A 20858-nucleotide genomic window follows, 5' to 3' on the forward strand; every position below is an offset into this window, starting at 1 on the left:
GGTAAGAAAAACAACAACAGTAGTCGTCGGCGAGAAAGCCAACGACTGAGAGAGTAGCAGGTGTGCTAAGGTCAAGAGGTCGGCCTAATAGTTGTGGAGTTTTTTGAGAGTTGTAGGGAAAAAAGGAAAAGGCAGTCGCGACTCGTGTTTCTTTAATGTGAGAGTCTGTGTGTGAAGGTTCTGTGCAAGAACTGGAGACGGAAAAAGGACGAGGAAAAGCAGCAGTGAATGGCAACAGCAGATGGAAAGCGCCAGCCCAAGGTTCCGAGATAAACCCCAACCAGAAAACGAAAAAATGCTCTGCAACGCCAGGACGCCAAAGACGCCTTGAAATCCCGCCCATGTCCTCGCTAAAGCAAACAAACCCAGAGGACAATCTGTGAATTTCAAGCCCGTCTTTTCTTCCCTTCCTGGCTGAAAAGGCTGAACTCTGCTGTGATGAATCGGATCGGAAAAAAGTCTTGATGATGATGATGATGATGGTGGTGGTGATGATGATAGGAAAAGCATGAAAGCTTTTTTAGGTCATGTTGTCGTTGTCCGCACGCAAGCGGTGTCCGGTCTGGGGGCAGGGACAGCGCCTCGTAGCCCCGCGCCTCGTGGCACTCTATGCTCCACAATCCCCCTGGAATTCTCCATCTCCGATCTGGCCGAGCACTTCGATTTCCCAGATTGACCGGATCGCTGCGTCTTTCGTCTTTCGGTCTTTTCTCTACCACGTCTCTCCGACCTCGCTCAATTGCCTGGTGTGGCCAGGCCTTTGCAAAATCGGCGGGACCGGCGGAATGCCTGCACCCGGACCCTGATCCATGCTAGGCCTACGGCTCTTGGGCGCCGAGACACTCTTTCTTCTGGGCAGACCAGAGGGCGTGGGAATGCCGGTGCCGGGCGTCGGGATACCGGAACCGTTGGAGCCAACGCTACGACTGAAGTCGTTCGTCTTGCTGCGCGTGAGAGGCGTGGAAATGGATCCTATCCTGTCGCGGTGGGCGTTGGGACCTGATCCGGGCTCGTCGAGGTCGTCGAACTGGGAGCGCGTGTTGGCCCTGTTGCGTGTCCTGGTGCGAGTGGGAGCGCCGTATTTGTCGTTGTTCCAGAAACTCGAGTTGGCAGCGCTGGTGCGAGGGCGGCGGGCTTCGGTCGTGTTATTCGTGGAGAAGTGGCCTAGCGGGGTGCCGCGGCCTGGATTGCTGCCGCGCGACGGAGGCCGGCCGCTGCCACGAGAGACGGGGCGACCGTAGCCGTTGCTGACGCCACTGAGCTCACTGGCGCGGCTAGTGGGCCGGCTGCTGGCACTCAACGTGTCGCTGGGAGCGCTCATGAAACCCGAGATGCTGCCAGTCTTGGCTACGGATGCACCAAAGTTCAGCCTCGAGATGCCGGTGGTGCTGTTGTCCTCGCCATCCTTGAGAGAGCTGTTAGTGCTTCCGCTAGTCCGTTGCCGGCCGGCTGAGCGGACCGTGGTGTTCGAGGGCTGGTGTGAGTGGTTGCTCTGAGCGCTGCCACCGCGAGGGCTGGCGCGCGGAGGCGTGTTGGTAGGTGCAGGCAGCTTGCTGCGCACGTTGTGGACGCGAGCCTCGAGCTTCTGCATCTTACCAATCAGCCCACGAATCTGATACAGCGAGCCCGAGCGAGGGAGTGCTCCATCACGGCTAGGCTTGTACGAATGGCCTTGTGTAGGTCTGCGTGCCCTTGTGGGTGAGGAGCGGCCACTCGCCGAAGTCCACGGCATCGACGGGGCCCGATTGTGCCGCGTGCGCTGTGGGCCACCATAGTCTCTGGGACGTGGCGTGTTGTCGTGGAAGGCGATGGAGCCTGTACGCTGGATCGGAACGCCACGCATATCCTTGGAGCGATCCATGAACTCCGCAAAGTTGGGGGATGGTGGAGTCGTGGCGCTGGTGCGGTTCGACTTGGTGGGTGGCGGTGTGGACGTCGTAGGCGACGATACGGTCGTAGCCGACGTCGACGTCTCCGACACGGGCGACCGTGACCGGCCGTGGTCGGCGGTAACCAGGGCGTGAGTCTTCTCGGTGCGGTGACGGGAGATGGTGTCTTCGGCGATGCGAAGTTTCTCCTTCACGATGTCGGCTTCGATGGAGATGTCGGCGAGCTCGTCACGTAACCGCTGGTTCTCTATCCGCAGCTCCTCACGCTCCTGTTCGCCTGCCTTGATCTCCTCCTCGAACATGACTCCGCGCTCGATGGAGATGTTGTACTTTTGCTCGAGGTCCTCCAGTGACGAGGTCTGGTTCCGGGCCTGGCGCTCGAAGTCATCGTTGGCGACCTCGATGTCGCGGAGGCGCAGCTGCATCGACCGGTTGGTCTCGCGGAGGGTGGTAATCTCCTTCTGGAGAGCGTTCTGCGCTCCATTGGCCTCGGTCTTGGACTGCTTGTACTTTGCCTGGCGTGCGGGGTGATGCGCGTTAGCTGTCGCTCATCTTCGTCGACGACGGGCCCCCCTGGAAACGGGTCCGCCAGCGGGCCCCACAACCGAGTCACCGCGACGACCACAACGGTCGCGATGCGCGGGGCCGCAACATTGGAGGGTATCTTACCTTCCACTCCTCGACCTCGAAGCCCATGCCCTCCAGCTTCTCCTTCAGTTGGCGCTCGCGCTTCTCCGACGCCTCGATGTCCTTCTCCAACTCCGACTCCAGCTCGCGGCTGGAGGCCTGGAACTCCTGCAGCTCGCCTTCGAGCTGCTCATACTGCTGCTTGTAATAAGCGAGGTCCGCTTCGAGCGAGCCGCCGGGCGCGGGGCTCGACGGGGGGCGGTCCTGTGTCGACATTGGGGTGGTGTGCGTCTGCTCGCGCTTCGCTCGCGCGAGAGGTCCGCCGGTGATGTAGGAGGGTTATCGTTACGGGGCGGCGTTATGAAGTCGTCACGTGAGGTCGTTGTGGCGGGGAAGAGGGTGTGTCGTGAGTGTCGTCGTCCGGCGCGATGCGGTGGAGGCGCGTTAGGCGTGTGTCCCTGCCGCAGGCTGTGCCGAGCGGTGTGTGAAGGCCTGGGCGGTTTCACGGGCGGGTAGGGGCGCGATGTCGTCGGGGGGCGCGCGAGGTCGGTCGTCAGGTATTCTATTGCCGCGGGTTCGCATTTGCGCCCATGTCCTGGTGTGCGGCGGCGCGTCCGTGGGGTTGCGGTCGGAAGAGGGAGTAGGTGTGGAAGGTGTTTGGCTCGCCAGCAGCAGGCGGGCGCTCGCACGGTCGCGCAAGCAACAGCCCGGCCGCAGGGATCTTCTCCGGAAATCCTTGCACTTGCATGAGCGCCCGCGACTGCAGTCCTAAGGCCGATCTCGTTGAGCACGCCCGAGACCACGTCACGGCCGCATTTGTGCACGGCGTACCCAGTAGTGGCGTTTGGCAGCTGGCAATGGCTCTGGCAGGGAATGGCAGGCAGGCACCCTCACTTGGGCTCGCATCGCAGCAAGCGCGAGGCGCCCGAAACTCCACCCACAACGACGCACATGACAGCTACAGACGAGAAAAATTCGCCGACGGACCCTCCCCGTTCAATACTGTTAAATTAATTTCCCTGCTTACCGCCGTCCCGCTTGACCAGCTCCGCCGCGCGCTCAACGCTTTTGCCGTAGACGTCGCCCACCTGCGTCGACGTCTGCTCCATGGCGCCCGCCAGCTTCTCTGACGCCGAGCCCACCAGTTCTCGGCCCGCCTCCACCGCCTCCCGCATCTCCTCCTGCGCCTGCGCCGCCAGCTCCTGCGGGCCCGGATACCGCCGCAACGCCTTGAGGATGAGGTAATACAGCTGGATCACCACCACGTGTATGCGCTCCTTCATCAGCATCGTGAGGCCGTGGCTGAAGAAGCCCTTCAGCACCTCCCCACCCAGCCCTTGGTACAACCCTGCCATGCCTTCCCTCCGTGCGATGGCCAGAATCGAGCCGAAGATGGTCGCGCGGCCCGCCCGCTTCGTCTGCTTCGTCGCGGCCGAATTCGAGTCCTTCTCCCGCAGCGAGTCGCCGCCCTCCGTTTCCTCCGTCGGGGCCTGCGATGACGCCTGCGCGCGCGTCTTGGCCAGCGAGACCGGGTACGTAATGGTCGAAGCGACCACCTTGCTGAAGGCCGCGATCAGAAACGTGACCCTGGACCCGGGCTTCGCGCGGCCCGCGCGCGGCACCACCAGCCTGAGCAGCGACTCGTGCAGCAGGAACGTCAGCGCCGGGTTGAGCGTGAGGATGAGGGCGGCCGAGTAGCCCGACCAGAAGCCTCGCACGCCCTTCTCGTGGCGAATCTGCAGCGCGATGTCGCGCGCGCTGAGCTCCGGGCTCGCGCTGCTCGTCCTGTCCCGCGCCGCCACCATGCTGGCCGTCTGCTTGCGCGTGACGATGTTCTGCACCGGCGTCGTCCAGAACTTGGAGAAGGCGCCGGCCACCATGCCCACGGCAATCTCCTCAAACGCCGGCAGCGCCTTCTTCGGATCCGCCTTGCGCGCCTGTCTGCTGCTCTTGACGAAATTGTACGCCAGGAAGAAGAGGAAGGAGTCGGCCACGCTCTTGGCCAGGTCTTGCGCCACGCCGCTGTAGAACGCCGGCAGCCCGCCCTCTCTGGCGTAAATCTTCTTGATCGCGTCGATGATGTCCTTGTAGTCGGCATCATCGTCGCCATTACCATCACCGCTCTCGAACTGTGCTTGCACCTGCAGCCGCGTGATGACGAGGTCGAGCGGGTACATTAGCAGCTTCGCTATCGCGGAACCCAGCGCGCCGGACGTCGCGTGGCCGAGCGCGGGCAAGGCGGGGCCGAGCGGGGCGCGCCGCGGCCTGGTTTCTTCCTGGACGATGTGGTAGAGGTCGAAAGCATCCTGATGGGCAGGCACGGCCGTTAGCAACGAGCGCAGAGTGCAGCTGTGTGAGGAAACCGTTCGCCGCCGCGAACGACGCGGGAGAAAGCTTCTTGGAACGAACGCACCAGCTGGCTGTTGTAGAGGAATCCAGCGGCCGCCTCGTCGTCGCCATTGTCGGCCATGTTTGCGGCGCGGTACGTCTCTTCTCAAGTCGTCGTCGGCAATTGCTTCGGCGGCGGACAGCTACGGATTAGGTAGGCGGGCAGCAAGCAACGCTCAAAGTCTGCATTCGCGAGCAGAAAACAGGACTGGTTGGAGTGATGATGATGATGATGATGATAATATTCTGCCATCCACCGGTGTCGTCGGACGTTTGCGTTCACATGCTGGAAAATGATGATGTCGGCATGCGGTCTGGGGTTGGCGGGCTGGGCTTCCCTCGGTCCACAAACCCACACACGTCATCCGCGACGCTCAAAAGAGCTTGGCATGCACCCCAGCAATCTTGTCCCGGCTCAGACGGCTGCACGCGGTCAATCACCCGGTAAGGCGATACGAGTCATCTCGCACAAAAATCGATACCGTGATGGCCTGGCGCTGTGGGTTGGGCTGGCCGGCTGTGGCGCATGGCCGGAGAGCACAAAAGCATAAGTCGCGAAAATCTCGCAGTGGAGAACGGCATATTTGATCTGGACCAGGAAAAGTCACGATTGGTGGGAGATATTGCAAGGGTCGCTGCAAAGAGAGCGCGGTCCAGCCAACCCGCGGGCGGGACTCCATTTTTCGTGTATCAGAGGCCTGCCAAACTGCCCAAAACATCAGCCGCTACATGCGAGATTCGACGTATCACATCGTCCGCAACAGGGGATGGCAGCCCATGCGAAGTCTCGCCAGCCTTGAGTCACAACACAACCCCGGACGTGATCGCAATTTGTTTGTAAACAATGTTGGTTGAATTTAACTGCCTGGAAACAATGGGTATCATGTATGCGTGCGCCTCACTACCTCTCAAGCCATCTGGCCGGCCCTCCCCCGCACGACCTCAATCTTGCTGGGGTTCTGCATGAACCGACTCCTGATCCCCCCATCCACATCGCCAATGCTGAGTTGTTTGATGTCGGGAAGGTCGAACCCTCCCTTGGCCTGCGACGTGAACGACTCTGCATTCTCCTCCTGCTGGCCGGGCAAAAGGACTTTTTTCGCTCCCAACGTACGTTTGATGTCTTCCAAAAGGACCTGCATGGGGCAGATGTATGCCACGTGGTTCCTGTCGCACCACGCAAGGACATGGCCACAGATGCGGCCATGCTCATTGTCAATGACCCAAGCGCCCGAATCACCGCCGACTGTAGTAGAACAATTAGCTGCTGGACTGGGAATACGTGCATTTGATCACTCACCACCTAATCCTCCGCTGACATGCCAGCTTCGGGCATAAGACTTGCGACCATGGATCTTGACCGCGGTCATTGTATGGCTAATGATGCCGCCTTTCAGACCACTTGTCCGTCCGAGACTGTGAACTTGAAGGCTACCCAGGTCTTCTGCCTTAGCAACCTTTATTGGGAAAATTAGATCACGACCCCGCACGCTCCCACCGACGAAAAGACTTACTTGACTTGGATATTCGTCTTCCTCTGGCGTGGAATGTCGCCTGTCCACAGGGTCCACCAGCTTTGGGCATAGCTTCGCCGGCTGCACGCAGTATCTCTTCCCTCCTTGGATGAGATTGTACGGCTGCAGCCGTTCATCCTTCAACTTGAGCAAAGACCAGTCGATCTCATGAACCACACCATCCCGGTTCCAGCGCCGAATCCCAGACGAGGCATGGACGTGCCCCAACTCGTGTGAGTCGAGATGGTCTTCGTCACGGTCTTCTTCACAAGGGAAGAAGTCGTCCTCGACGTCGTCGATGGCGGGCTGAGTAATGAGAATCTCTTCACCGTCGCCCGCCTCGATGCCTGGGATGTCGCCGGGTTCGGATGATGTCGCTTCACTCTCCGAGTCGGAAAAGTCTTCATCAGCAGAGTCGTAGGCATAGCTGCTGGCGCCATCGTCGAAATCTTCGTCGTCTGAGATTTCAAACGCTTGCGGAATGTCCGGCAAATCATGCAACAGAGGCTGCGAGCCTATCTGCGAGGTCCAATTGTAGTTGGGAGCCTTCGCACTCGATCGCAGAACATCTTCACTTCTGTAAGTCGATGTTAGCTGAAGCTTTGAAAACTGTATGGGTGGCCTTTGAAAGAGCATGGTAGTTACCGAGGGAGACAGATCCACCTTTTGTCGGCTCAGATGGAGGAATTCAAGGGAGCTTCGAGAATGGCGGGCGCGCAAAGCCTCAAGGGAAACACTTACTCCACATCTGAGTATTCGTCGCCATACTCACTCTCGTCTTCACTTGGAGTGTCCAACATGTGGTGAACACTCATTCCGAACGGCTCTCCATCGACCAGCACGACTCCTCCATACGATACGGGTGGCAGGTGTTCCCCATTATACGCCCCGATGGATGCACCGCACACTGGGCGTTGCTGAAAACATCCGTTCAGCGCCGGTATCTCGTCATCCTCATCCATCATAGATCGATACGGTGCTCTCCGCCTCCTAGTGGATCTCGTCAATTTGGAGCGCTTGATCTTTCCTTTGTGGACTTTAAGATCGAAGGCAGCACGATCGTAGCTAAACTTCTTCGCCAATGCGGCCTTCACCTTTGCCGTGCTGGCACAGGTGACGACTATGGTAGCTTTTGCGTCTGAAGGAGACGGGCCAATGCCAAAGAGATCAATGCTGGAGCTCTCTGGAGAGTCGCGGAGTACCCTCTCACATATGCGCATTAGTCGTGGAAGGATGGTCTGGTCCCACTCAGCTGCGATGCTTGGTGTAGGTCTCCAAAGCGGCTGTACCAGTAGCTTTCGTTTTGCTGCAGACTTTTGTTGCTTCAATTTTATGGATGTCTGCACGTTGATCTCATCGATGGTGATGTCCATAGCAGGAGCCGGGTAGCTGTCGGTCACGGCTCGATGCAGCATCGGCGGTTGCTCCTCTTGAGATGCAGATGTCAACCGAGCCTTCTTTTCCCGCCACTTGGTTTGGATTATGGCGACTCTCTTCCTGTATTCTCTGAAAGTCATCTTGCCGTGAGATCTTCGCCAAGCTCGTTGAATGATTTTTGCAGCGTCTACAGGCGCTAGCGCTTCCCGCGAGTGGGAACGAATGTCGTGGCCATGCTTGTGGCGCTCGGGAGCGAGATCCTCCCCACCACCTCTTAAGCCTGACTCGGGAGAGCGAGACAGAGACAAGAATGCAGTGAGCTCAGGATTGCCCTCCACAGCCTCTCCGTGGGCGAGTAACGGTTTGCTGTGCTCATGAGGAAAACGCTCGGTGAACTCTGCAACGTTCCGTTTTTGGAGCTTCGCTCGCTTCATGCCCAGGCCTTGGTCGTGCGCGCGCTTCAGGAGGCTTGGGCTAGGAGAAGGGCTAGTTGTCAAATGGTGCCCCAAATCGTACGGATAGGGGTCTGCATCATCCAGGAGAGTGCATCTGTGGAGTCGTCCCAATACGCGGTCATAGACCACCTTGGTGTCTGTGCTCGAAAGGTGTCGGTCTGCAGCCGAAAAGCATTCTCGCACCGCCTGCATGTAGGCTGTGCCGCATTTGCCAGCTAATCTCCTGATCCAGATATCTTCGAGGCGAAGCTTGAAATCCGCGAGGGTATATTTGGCTTTAAAGATGTCCAAAAGGGGGATCCACAAGCCAATCTCAAGCAGGATAAGGGCAAGCCCATACATGTCAAAGTGTGGAGCATAAGCTGACTGTGATGGTGTCTGTGCTCTGGGGTCGTGAGGATGACGGTAAATGTTGGAACCAGTCGACTGTACCTCGACGTTGAATTCCGAAAAGAGATCGAAGGAGCAAACATAAGGTGACTGCAGCTCGTACTGCGGATGCTTGGAACTGTGGCCCGGCTCCTTCGGCTTGCGGAAGAGAAGAATGTTACTGCTGTTGACATCTTTGTGGACGAAGCCGCTGGCGTGGAGCTTGCTGAAGGACAGCACCAGATTCAGGGCTATGCGGAACCGTTTTTCCAGAGCAGGAATATTGGGTACTGCAACGTTGTTCTTTGCGCTGGACTGCAACACACTCAACAGGGTGACGGGGCGCATTGCTTGGAATTCGGCAGGTCGCAATGCCCGAGTTATGCCACCGTACACGAAGCCTGGAAGTTCAAAAACGAATCCAAATCGAGGCTGACTAAGGTCCTCGAAGTAGCCCACGCATTTGAGAGTGCCAAAGGCAGGGGCGTCGGAACCCTCGCCAAAGCGGCCAACGCCTCGGGCAAAGACATCAAGTAGGTTCTCGACACGTTCCAAAGGTGGTGAGAGTTCGTTCATCCGATAGACTGGATCAAAGCCCGCATACTCGATGAGGACAGGAATTGTCACAACGTCTCCGGACTCAAATCTCCAGGGGTTGGTCGAGGACTGGCTCCGACGGAAATGGCCGATCAGACGGGTACACGACGGGACTCCTATGCTCTCGTATGGCGGGGGTTCTTCTTCAGGGAGAATGAGGCATGACGGGTCAATCTTAGGAACAGACTCTGTCTCGATGGTTGATGAAGCAGAGACTGTCGGAGGGCTCACGAGAGTGAGGGAGGACTGGGTGTAGTCGTCATCCAAGAAAGGGGTTTTGAAGGGAGTGGAGGGAAGAGACTCGGATTTGGCCAGATGTGGTTTGGTGTCCCGGGAAGGGGTTCCAACGGCCGAGATCCTCCTTGCTCTGGAAAGGTCATAAAGGGTATCGATGGAAGTAGTGAGATCTCGAGCTAGGTCTTCGTAGCGGGATTTGTCGGCAGGTGTCCAGCTGCTCGGACTAGACGGCTTCTTTGTGTCGGAAGGACTCTGGCCGCCTGCATCTCTGATGCGGTCGGCCTCGTCAAGGATGTCCTGGATGGTGCCGAGAACGCTCGTGACAGTTTCGGTCAGGCCAGCCTGGGCAACAGACTCATCGATGCTGCCTTGGGATGCGGCGGAGCTGTTGTCGCTCCATTCAAGACCCCATGCGATGAGGCGATCTCGCTGGATGCGGAAGCGGCGATGGAGGGCGTTCAGCTCGGGCACGTTCTCCAGCTTGGCCTGCTCGTCATTGATGTCCTGCTTGGTGTCGGCGTACAGCTTGGTAAGGCGCCGGGGGAGGTGGGCGAAAGCGGACATGTTGGCGTGAGGTGGGGCTGTTGTCGTGAAGCGCGGGAACACCCTCTTACGCTGCTGCACAGGGCGATAACAACATCGAAGCTAGCCGGGCCAGTGTGTCAAGTAGCGGCAGAGGCGCCGGGGTCTCGATTATTTAGAAGAAGTGCCGATTAGGCCCCAGAGAAAAAGCTCGCGGGGCGGGCGAGGGCAGCTGCCGCGGTGCATGATCCTGCTGCCTAAACTTTGGGCACGCTGATTGGTCCTTCTGCCCTTTGCCGCCCTCAGCCCTGCCCGATCCAGCCGCCACCACTCTGGCGTACGCGTCCCGCATCGCTGTGGCTCAACACCTGACGTGCATACATTAATTCGTTACTATTGATTTCCGAGTCTTGAGTATATTGAAGCCTCAAGACATGTCTAGTATACCGGGCCGCCGGAGTAGCTTTGATGCCTGCCTGCTCCTTATAGCCGAGGTTCTCGCCGTATCCCCGATCATTATCCAATCATTGACGCGCCGCTCCATTCTGCAGGCAAGACAATCAGAAGCATGCACACAAGACTGCCAAATGAGCGGGGTGTGCCTGGACCGACGCGCGATGCCTGCGGATTCTGGCAGGGTAAGCAGTGTGAGTTTCCCTTCCCCAGTCCAGCCGAGGTGAGCCTTTCTCCCGGCGCGGTATATTGATAAATGGCCAAACTGTCTCGGACTCGGCCATCTCCTTGTGCTCTGGCTGTGTTGAGGTCGTTCTTTCTTTCGCTCAGAGATACTTCTTTGCGGCAGCAGCGACCCGCGCTCTGAAGACCGGGCTCTTCACCGGCTGGTTGAGCGAGTAGAAGGGGTTCATGATGGTCTTGACCCAGCTGTCGTATACCTCCATGAAGAAGTTCTTGATGGCCTCCTCGGCAGCAGGCGCAGTGGGATTGTATGCACTCGACGAGGGGTAGGCGGAGCTGCGCACTGAGGACATGGAAGCGGCAGACGAGCGAGGGTTGTCCGGGTTGGGAGAGGTCAAAAGGAGGAACTTGATGTTTCCAGCGGTCAGGAAGCACGAGATGTAGTTGTTGTGGAAGCGGTCGATGTGCTTGAGATACCTGCGACGAGGCACGTTAGCTGGTGCTTGGCAGCGGAGACACAGGCTCGCCCGTTGCTGCTTTACATTTGGCCAGTGCCCCACTGCACCTCCTCGACGATATCCAAGCTGCTGTGCACTATGAACTGGTTCATGTGTCGCGCGTCGTCTCTGAAGCGCGCAATGCCGTCGCCGCCGCCTCTTGAAGTGCCGAATTCATGCTCGAAGAGCGGGTTGTCTCTTGTACCGACGATGGCGAAGTAGTACGACATGACGAGCAGCCGGCGCCGGAGTGGGAGCTGCGAGGTGTGGTGGGGAAGCGTGGCACTCGAGCTCCGGGGTGACGCCCCCGGCCCGCATTCTGCCCAGGCGGTGAGCTGCGGGCCCAAAGTCGTCGCGCCATCGCCAGCGCCGCCGACTGCGACACACTGCAAGCCCACCATGTTCGGAGCCTTCAGACCCTCGCAGCCCCTCTCCGGAGGTCTTCTCTGGTCAGCATTGCCGCCTCTCTGGCTACCAGTGCCATTGTCCCTCATCCAGGCGATCCGTTGCTGATACACTCCCACAGGAAAATCCCGTGGCGCATGTCCGCTCCTCAGAAGCAACGGCAGCGAGAGCGCTTGCGTGCGGTTGACAGAGTGATCGCTACCGTCGACAAGGCACTCGCCAAGGAAGGCACCACGACCAAGAAGCTGGACCGCTGGATGGAGGAAATGCCCACCGAGGCCGAGATGCTGGCTAGGGACAAATACACCATCTTCGCCCGCTATGAGAAGAAGTACAGGAAGGGAATACACAGTATGTGGATACCCAAACCGTTCCTGTTCTCGGAAGAGCCATTGTCCGTGCTGCAGCCTGTGGCTAATAAGCAGTGCAGAGCTTCCAAAGTGGACCAGAGTATCCCAGCGTCTCAACCCGCCTGGTTTCTAAGGCTGTGCGAAATCGAAACGAGCCTACCTGCTGTATCATATCTACGGTAACCTCTGGAGTCATGGGAGCATTTCTTGGCGCTGTTGACGATGCCACCTGGTCCATGGTAGTGGACTCCGCCCTGAACATCTCCAAGCATCGATGCCTAAGAACGCACTACACCGTTTGAATCATAGAAGGGTCTACATCTTTCCTTCCGCTGCCTTAGTAAAAGTTAATGATACCAATTACTTCAATTCACTTCATACGCCACAATCTGATTGTGGTCAACTCCAGTTGCTGTGCTTGCAGATCAACTCGTGGAACCCCTCTGCTTTTCCATTACAATCATTTCAACGCCAACGACCACGTCTCACACTCCAGTCTCATCCAATGTTCCCGAAGAGCTGCTTTACAAGAAACTATGAAAGTTTTCCTCAAATATCTGTCATATTCCTTAATCTCGAGATGTCGTCCATCTTAGCCCGGGCTTCGTGAAATCGGCTGATAATCTGATTATCTTCGCATACATTTCACTCAAATTTATGCTTACACCACCGTTATGAATACATGGCGCCGACACCACATCTTCCACTATTTTTACACAATATGCGGTTCAACAAATCTGTCTCGACTGAGAACAGGTCTCCGTTTGGCCTCGCTTGATATGAGTCTGCCGGCCATCGTCAGTAATACACTGGTTTAGGGCTTGGGTTCCCATGAAGTACTGCTGCTGTTACTAATTTTTGAAGGTCAAGCCATTTATTTACGTCAGTCAGACGTTTTCACACTTCCCGCTTGGCCAGCTCGAGTCAACATCGAGGTTTTTGCTGACCTTTACTCGATGTATGGTTGGTTCCAGCCTCGAAAGGTAAGCGCTTAGCCCAATGCTATGTAGAACTTGTGTCGACCTTTGCGACAAGTACTAATTTGGGAACACTGTACGGGACGCAGACCAAGCGGCATGCTTATTTGACAGTCAAGGTTGAAGGTATCGTTCTGATTAGTACCCAACACAATCCACTGATGTCTACAGTGCAACGCAGACCAATCGCGGCCACAACACCAGTAAATCCCATTCCTACGAAGACGTAACACTTCGAAACCCCTCAAATCAAGAGCGACACCGCAGCCCTTCCAGCCCGCCACACTCCCCTACCTCTTCCAATCCGGAGCTTCCCTTCCCTAAATTTACGCAAAGTAGCAAAAGCAACCCGCCGCCACTGGCCCCGAGAGCATCGTCATCTCCAACCAATCGCCACCGCCCGACCACATGGCATCCACAAACACGCCCCGCTTACCCTTCGCCCCCTCGACCGTCGCAGATCCGCGCCCTGTACGCCTACCAAAACGTCATCCACGCACGCCTTTTGCAACGTGAAAAGCCAACATTGCTCGATAACACCCGGCCCCCTCAGCTCAGGAAAGAAGTGTCTCTGAGACCCGTCGAACCGGCTTTCACTCCCGCCGCTGTTGCCCTGCGTCACTATACAGATAAGCGCCGAAGCCGAAAGTTGACAGCCAGCTGTTTTTCTTTTTCTTCTGTGACCCAATGCCAATTCTGACCCATCACATCGCCACCACGATACCACCGAATTTAACTCCAATACTCGTAGGATTCCCGTAGTCGTCGCGCTAGCCCTGTGTCACTAGATAGCAAAAAATCACACCACCTGCTGCATAGTGACGCAAAAAAAAAAAGCCCCTCACATCACTCGGACGTAGAGCGCAAAAGGAAGCATCACGCATGTTGAGGAAAGAGCAGACAGAAAAGAATGTAAGCAGGAAGGGAGGGAGGGAGGGGGGCGAGAAGCACCATCACCACGTGTTCTCCCCTCTCTGCATCTGCACAGTGAGGTGATACGCGGCCGAACCAATCGCGTTGCTCTCCTCTCTGTACAGTGAGGGGATCTGCGGAACCAATCGCGTTGCTCCCACGACTAAAGCAGCACAGCGCTAGGCTAGCTGCTGCACGGCATGGGCGTGGCGCCCCCCCTCTTATTTCGTAGCGGTGTGGGAAGCGTACTGTATACACGATATATGATGTCACAAGGGTGTGGAATTGTCTCCTCGTCATCATTTGCCCTCCTACCTTCCGGAAGGATCGATCGCTTACTTAATGTGGCAACGGGAAAGAGAAGGTGGCCAGCCAGTCCAAGTGTGTGCATTCCGATTGGATATCAATGCATAGAGAGAGAAAGAGAGAGAGAGAGAGAGGAGCGTCGATTACTCTGTCCTTGTTGCAATAATAAACAAAACAGACATCGACATAGAGCTCCCGAAGTCCGCAGGCCGGCACGCAGGAGAGGGAGGAGTAGGAACATCTATCTATAGCTTGCGTCATGCTAGTAACCGCGTCATGCCCGTCGTCGTCCCATAATTTCTTTTGACGCTGTACATGCAAACGGGTTGCTCGTGCTTGCTCTTCCGATCTCCATCATCTTGTACGACTTTGAAATTTCATCTGCATGAAGATAGTAAGAGCACGCAATATGGGGAATCGCGCAACAACAGGGAAGAACAGTTTGAAGAAGACGAAAAAAAGATCTTCATCGCTATGCTTGAGTCTCTTATTCGAAGAAACAAAACAGGTATACTTAGAGAAGAGAAAAAGACGAAGAAGGTATAGTCTCGTGGCCCTGTTGTACTCCCGTCCGTCCTTACCGCTACCTACTCCACCCCTCTTAGCCGTCCAAACATCAAAGAGGCGAACGCACAGCGCCAGCCAGCCAGCTCACCATTGAGCGACCCCAGACACAAGGAGATGATATCAAAGGAACCCGCGAAATTGCGAGAATGAGAGACAGAAAATAAGAAGAAAGAAAATACCCTTCTCTTCTAACGCAAGAATCATATGCATCCATAAGCTCTCTCCGTCTCCAATGCCTCGCTTTCGTCAAGAAACACACAACAAAGATCCAGTAACGCTCTCCCACACCCCTCCTTAGCCCATCCAAGTATCCCATGTCTCTCATGTCCCTTCCCGTCCCGCCTGCGACATGGGCTCCAGCTCCTGCTATAACATGCGTGCTCCCGAAGCCAGCAGGAGAGATATGATCCAATCCACCCTCATCAGTGAACGCACGTATCCGGCTCTAAGCGTCCTAAACAGCGCGTGACAGGTTTCCCACTATGCCCTCGTATGGCTGACTCATGAAATCACTGCCTCGACGGATCGACCCAAAATTCCCTTTCTCTTTCCTTCTCGCGCTGGCGCTCCCGGTCCCTCTCGCGGAAATCCTCAGGCGGCTCCCTCGACGGTTCGATCATGCGAGGAGCTCGGCGTCTCTCCTTGGTGTCGTCATCTTCCTCGTTACTCTCGAGTGAATCGTCGTCCTCCCTGTCTCTGTGCTTGCGTCGGGAGGAGCGGTGGCTGCTGCGGTGCTCGCCACGATCGCGTTCGCGTTCACGTTCATGATCGCGGTCCCGGTCGCGGTCACGATCTTCACCGCTTCCACGTTGGTATTCTTCTTCTTTGGGGCGCGTTAGCACATCGATAACAGTGTCAAGAATGCCGGTCAAAGCTCTGGACTTCGACAACTTCTCGGAACCCTCGGATAAAGCAGAAGAAATGGGGTCCGCATCTTGGTGCTGGTGCTGGTGATGGTGATGAGGATGATGCTTGTCTTCTTCCTCATCCTCATGCCGACGATGACTGCGAGAGCGATGCTTGCGGTGGTGCTTGTGCTCAGAGGAATGTGCGTCATCTCGGCCTCTGCCTCGGGCATCGCTGCCCGACGATGACCCTGACGAGGAATGTGCGAGAGATTGCCTCGAGTCCGCGAAAAATGACGAATAAAGCGCAGCAGAATCAGGTGGGTAATTACCTCTGGCTTCACGGATCTCTCTTGTGCGATCCGCAAGCTTCTGGATATCCTCGCGCGTGAGGACGCGAAGCACAATCACGCAGTCCTTCCTCTCTTCGAACCTTTCCTTGGCCTCCTCCAGTGCTTCGGGATTGACGAGCCGGCGATCGATTTTGGTCCAACGAGCGTCAACGGGGATGTCTTTTCCCTTTTTCGCATCCTTCATAGGTGCGACTCCCTCGCGGATGGGATTTGGGTCCTCGGGAAACTTTTCAGTTGGCTTGCGCAAGATACCCCTTGGAGGAGGTGGAGAGTCTTTATCGGACTTCGGGGGCGACACAATGCGGACACGGCTGTCTCGCTCTTTCTCCTCCGATACGGACAGCGAGGTTGGCTCATCCACTATGGGTTCGCCAAAGACACTGTTGCTGCGTTCGCTATTCCGATCTGGCTTCTGGTCCGGTACAAGGTCTCCATTACGGTCCGGTCGAGAGACATCACGAGCGGCAGTATCGGGTGCGCGGTCCCTAGGAGCTTCGCCCCGGTCTCTATCGCGTCTACGACGCTCTTTCTCTCGATCAGACTCGCTATCCCTGTCGCGGGCTGAGCCAGCCGAGCGCTCCATCTCCTGCTGGAGACGGCGTCGGTATTCTTCATCTGGATCGATGTTGGGAGGAGCCTGCCGACGGTCCTCTCGGTCCTTGACATCATCCTTGTCGACGTAGTGTCGCTCGCGAGGGGCTTCGCCATCATCAGATGGGGGCTTCCGAGAGCGCCGCTTTTTCTCCTCGTCGGAATCGCTCCTGTGTTCTCGTCGCCGCTTCTTTTCATCATCGGAATCGCTTCTGTGTTCCTTTTCACGATCCCGCTGGTGACGCACCGCGGCACTTTCTGCAAGATGCTGAGCGCCATAGGCGGCTCCGACAGCGGCGGCAGCAGCTGGGACAACGCTTGGGATATGAGTGTCTCTGTCGCGGCGATCCTCGCGGCGGTCCTCACGGCGGTCGTCGCGGCGGTCCTCACGGTCCCTTTCGCGGTCGCGCTCCCGGTCATAGCCCTTTGGTCGATCCCAATCGCGATCGCCATTCCGGTCACTGACGCGATCCCGCTCAAAGTCCCTGTAGTCTCTGCCGTGACGCTCAGACTCTAACCGTGCTGAGCGTGGAGCATCCGGAATGTAATCGCGGGCACTCGGTACAGAAATTCCAGCGTCGAGAGGATAGACCGGAACGGATGGAGGGGGTGGCGGTGGTGCATATCGCCGGTCGAGGATCTCATCGCGAGTCGAGTGGTAAGGATCGTTCCCAGGACCAACACTGCTTGGACGACCAACACTAGGTGCTCTGATGCCGAAGCCCCTCGCTTCAACGTCGGGATCCTCATAACGCCGGGTTGTCCGAAGGCGGTCTCGGTCCTCATGCTCATCACGGTAGCCATAGCGGTCATCGCGGCGATCATCGCGACGATCATCTCGCCTATCGTTGAAGTCTTGATGAAGGGCCGGCGCTGCCCGTACAGACGCTGAGCGCGGAGGTGGCGGCGCGTACAAGCTTTCATCGCGATAATACGAATCACCAGTACCGGCTTTCTCGTGTGATCGATCGCGTGACGAGGCTCGCGCATGGCCGTAATCTCTGACACTTCCACTGCGGCCAACCGCAGATGCAGCTGCAATACCGCCATTGATCTTGTCAAAGCCTCGAGTGGTAACAGGTGGTCCAGTAAGATCGCGGGCCGATGAACGAGGACCATAGGGCTCAACCATGCTCATCGGCCGCCTTGTGCGGCTTTCCACGCTCCCTGAGCGAGGACGCCAGCTGGGCTCCGTATCTCGGTACATGCCAGCAGCATCCGTGTACGAATAGCCTTCGTCAACCGTGTCCTGCACGGGATAACGCTGAGTGGTCGTGTGGTAAGTCTTCGAAGATGACCGGCTGTGGCCGTTGCTGCTACTGTGGCCGTTGCTGCTGGCGTTGCCGTTGTGGCGACGGAGGAGGTCTGCCTCGCGCGGGTCGACTCTTACGGCCTTGCCATCATCGATGCTGTAGAATTTCTTGTGTCCATGGCTGTGGCCTTGTCTGGATGATGGTCTCGCCACGGGAGCGGTGGCAGTCGCAACGGTATACGCACTGCCGCGGCTATCGTGGCCCCGAGTCAGCGGACTCGAGGGTCGATCATGAGCGTGCACCACGGTGTTGTGAGTAGTGGTGCGAATTGGCACGCCAGCAGCCAGGGTGCTCGCTGGCCGCCGTGAGTTTTCGAGTGTGGAGCTACGCGGCCTGCCAGTGTATGCATCATACCCCGCACTGGCTCGCGTGGCAGCGCTCGGCGCAGTCGAATAGTTCGAGGTGTTGGACGAGGGTGCGATGCGGTCGCCGCTTGACCGTGGCGACCTACTGTAGGGGTCGTGGTAGGTGTCATAAGAGCTGAAGGAGCCTGTTGTTGCTCGACCAGGATTGTGTATGCGACGGCTTCCCGGCGAGGAGGACCTGTAGTAACGCGGCTCCATGTTTTGATGTCGCGGAGAGGCGGGGTTGAGGCTGGAGGGGTGCGGCGGGGTATACTGGATTGTAGTAGTGCGGCAAGGCACGGATGGCGGCTTCCCGTGTCCGTGGGCGAGCGGAAAGGGCTGGGTTATGGGCAGGGAGAGGCGCCTGTTGAAGGGATAGTTTTCGGATGCCGGGCGGCAGGTGCTTGGGCTACGGACTGCCATGTCAGCTTCAGCGCCGCAATGGGGGCTTCGAAAGGACTCAGGCGCCAGGCGCTCTGGAGGGTGGGAGGGGCCTCACAATTTTTATTCAGTGCGCTAGGCGGAGGAGATATTCGCAGGCTCTAGAGTGGAGCAGGCCGGCTGGCCGCAGCTTCAGGGTTCGGACTTGAGTGCGGGCCTTACATGAAGCGCGCGAGCGATAGCCCTACTCGACGTGATGGCAACCCGATGGCCGTGCAATGTAGCTAATGCGCCAGGCGGGCAAGGATAAGGCTCGGGCGCGGGCCAACGAGTAGTGGCGGAGGATCGGGGTCTCGTGTACGGTGGAGCGGCGGCAGGCCGAAGATCGCGGAATTCTGCAGACGCGGTGCGGTATGGGGCGGTGCACTGGAGCAGCAGCGCGGGGAAAAAGTAGGTTGTGCTTGCGCTTGAAGCGTCGGGCGGTGATGATGAAAGCCTGCGCGGCTGCCTCTGATGCCGGCCAATTACGTCAGTCCGCGACTAGCCTCCGGCCTGTCGAAGCCCGCCTCCCCATTCGCGCTCGTTTCGGTGCACCCTCAGTCCGCCAACTCTCCTCCCGCCGCCCCAGCGCCAGCGAGCTACTGCGTCTCACCGCGAAACGCAGCCGCCTGCCCACACGCCTGCCCACACGCCCGCCGCGCCGTCCGGTCGGCGCTTCGGCTAAACGCGCTGCTTGGCCACGGCCTGTCCCCTCCTGCTTCAGGTCCAGGGAACCTTGCTGCGTGTACTACGAGTGAGGCTTACGCCCGCCTGCTGTGTCTGTGTGCTGGTGCAGCACACGCTCAGCCAAGTGGGCGATCGGCGCATCCCTGCCATTCGTCTACCTACCTTCTGGCGCTGGCCCGGATCCGCGGCCAATTCCTGACACGGCCCTTCTGATGTCGCGCGGCTTCGTCCGCAGTGTGGCCAGCCCTACCTGTGCCATCCGCCCTGAGGAAATAATCCCTCACGGATTGGCGAACGGGCTTTTCAGCGACTTGAGCAGGACTCCACATCGGTCTCCATGCTGTTTCGGCTCGACGTTTCAACATTCGACGCTCTCGACCCTGCTGCCGTTGTGGAGGGGTGTGCATCTGTAATCTCCACTATGAGCCTGGCGCTCCGCCGGTCAGCGTCCGCGTCCAGATGAGGCGGGCGTCCGGCCAGCGTCGCGGTGGCCATGGCATCCTCCGCAGAGGCGAATGATGAGAATCTTACTGAAAAGGGCATGCGCATCTCTCCATCCTCCAGATTCTCCATATATGGTCATTGGCTGCTTTCCCACACTTGCCATTGCTCGGCAGAACGGCGTTTCTACTAATCCTAAGATCATATGTGGGGACAAGCCGTAGCACCAGCTACATGCAGCGCGGCGGCGGCGGCCAAGAGAGAAGCGTCCTGCGAGGACACGCATCAGATGGAGACAGAATCCGCCCCAGGGCCTTGTCCGTGGCGTTCGACCTTCTGTGCGTGCTCAGATTGAATCTGGTCATCCGCCAGCTCGTCTGCGTACTCGTCTGCAGGCCCTGGAGTTGATGTGCCAAGTGCCGCAAACCCGCATCTACCCCATGCCTACGGACATTGCTGCGCAGTTCCAAAGACTACCACTCACCAATCGGGCAACATTTGCAGCTTCAACTACTGCGGGACCTGGCATTCCGGACCACGTCGCCACGACCCACGAGGAGAAGCTGCAGACCACCTGACAACCCGTAGAATCCCTTGACCCGCTCTCCTCTCACCGCAGCATCGTCAGGGTCCCCTCTGCGGCAGGCTCGAGGCTCGTCGGCATGCGCTGGACCCTTGCTGCGGGCCGTTGGATTTGGCTTTGAATGCTCGAAAGGGTCTCGACCATCCGCGTTTGCGCAATCTCATGAGCAGGGTTGCGGGATCTACAATTATCAGCGCATCTTCGAGCTGTTGACGTCAAGCGGACTTCGCTGGTCTGCAGGCCAATGACTCGCTCTCCCCCAACACAGACTAGCTGAGCCACGACACCGCTCCAACGGCGAACAAGAATCTTCCGCCGGATGGGGCGCGAGTCGGTAGACTGCGACTTGAAGGAGTGCAGCAGGCCATGTGTTTGCAACACGTACGGATAGATCACCTGGAGGACAATCATATCGCCTTCGGGTCGAGATTGGCGTTTTCCCGCTGCTAGCTGCAGAATCGACCGCCATGCTGCACATTGCTGCCCGAACTGCTGGCAGCCTCGTGCTTCAAGCTTACTTTGCAACACGGCTTAATCGCCTTCTTTCGTTCCTCCATGCATTTATGTTGTGTAACCTCTCCTTCAGTCTTTGCCTTCGTGCGCGCTGCCACAAACGGCAGTTGGTCGCACAACAGTCAAAACCAGTGTCTAAGAGC

General features: G+C 57.8%; 6 protein-coding genes across 6 annotated transcripts; 1 reads left to right on the forward strand and 5 right to left on the reverse strand.

Moving 5' to 3' along the window:
• Positions 1–712: 712 nt before the first annotated feature.
• Positions 713–2792, reverse strand: BKCO1_3900023 (nuclear distribution protein; the record flags this gene model as incomplete). Its single annotated transcript, XM_020275330.1, has 2 exons — positions 713–2404; positions 2559–2792. The coding sequence occupies 2 exons, from the start codon at positions 2790–2792 to the stop codon at positions 713–715; spliced, it is 1926 nt and encodes a 641-aa protein (XP_020128612.1).
• Positions 2793–3526: 734 nt separating this feature from the next.
• Positions 3527–4986, reverse strand: BKCO1_3900024 (mitochondrial carrier; the record flags this gene model as incomplete). The annotated part of the gene is made up of 2 exons (XM_020275331.1): positions 3527–4822; positions 4930–4986. 2 exons carry the CDS (start codon positions 4984–4986, stop codon positions 3527–3529), a joined length of 1353 nt encoding a protein of 450 aa, XP_020128607.1.
• An 826-nt stretch (positions 4987–5812) lies between these two features.
• On the reverse strand, positions 5813–10017 carry BKCO1_3900025 (het-s domain protein; the record flags this gene model as incomplete). Its single annotated transcript, XM_020275332.1, has 4 exons — positions 5813–6150; positions 6205–6361; positions 6419–6995; positions 7160–10017. The coding sequence occupies 4 exons, from the start codon at positions 10015–10017 to the stop codon at positions 5813–5815; spliced, it is 3930 nt and encodes a 1309-aa protein (XP_020128606.1).
• A 737-nt stretch (positions 10018–10754) lies between these two features.
• BKCO1_3900026 (trafficking protein particle complex subunit 2) lies at positions 10755–11338 on the reverse strand (the record flags this gene model as incomplete). The annotated part of the gene is made up of 2 exons (XM_020275333.1): positions 10755–11088; positions 11154–11338. The coding sequence occupies 2 exons, from the start codon at positions 11336–11338 to the stop codon at positions 10755–10757; spliced, it is 519 nt and encodes a 172-aa protein (XP_020128609.1).
• Positions 11339–11507: 169 nt separating this feature from the next.
• BKCO1_3900027 (mitochondrial 54s ribosomal protein 31) lies at positions 11508–11996 on the forward strand (the record flags this gene model as incomplete). The annotated part of the gene is made up of 3 exons (XM_020275334.1): positions 11508–11557; positions 11635–11864; positions 11944–11996. 3 exons carry the CDS (start codon positions 11508–11510, stop codon positions 11994–11996), a joined length of 333 nt encoding a protein of 110 aa, XP_020128608.1.
• A 3138-nt stretch (positions 11997–15134) lies between these two features.
• Positions 15135–18290, reverse strand: BKCO1_3900028 (zinc finger protein dhhc domain containing protein; the record flags this gene model as incomplete). The annotated part of the gene is made up of 1 exon (XM_020275335.1): positions 15135–18290. The coding sequence occupies one exon, from the start codon at positions 18288–18290 to the stop codon at positions 15135–15137; it is 3156 nt and encodes a 1051-aa protein (XP_020128605.1).
• Positions 18291–20858: the final 2568 nt, after the last annotated feature.

The sequence above is a fragment of the Diplodia corticola genome (assembly GCF_001883845.1).
Source record: "Diplodia corticola strain CBS 112549 chromosome Unknown scaffold39, whole genome shotgun sequence".
NCBI classification, from domain to species: domain Eukaryota; kingdom Fungi; phylum Ascomycota; class Dothideomycetes; order Botryosphaeriales; family Botryosphaeriaceae; genus Diplodia; species Diplodia corticola.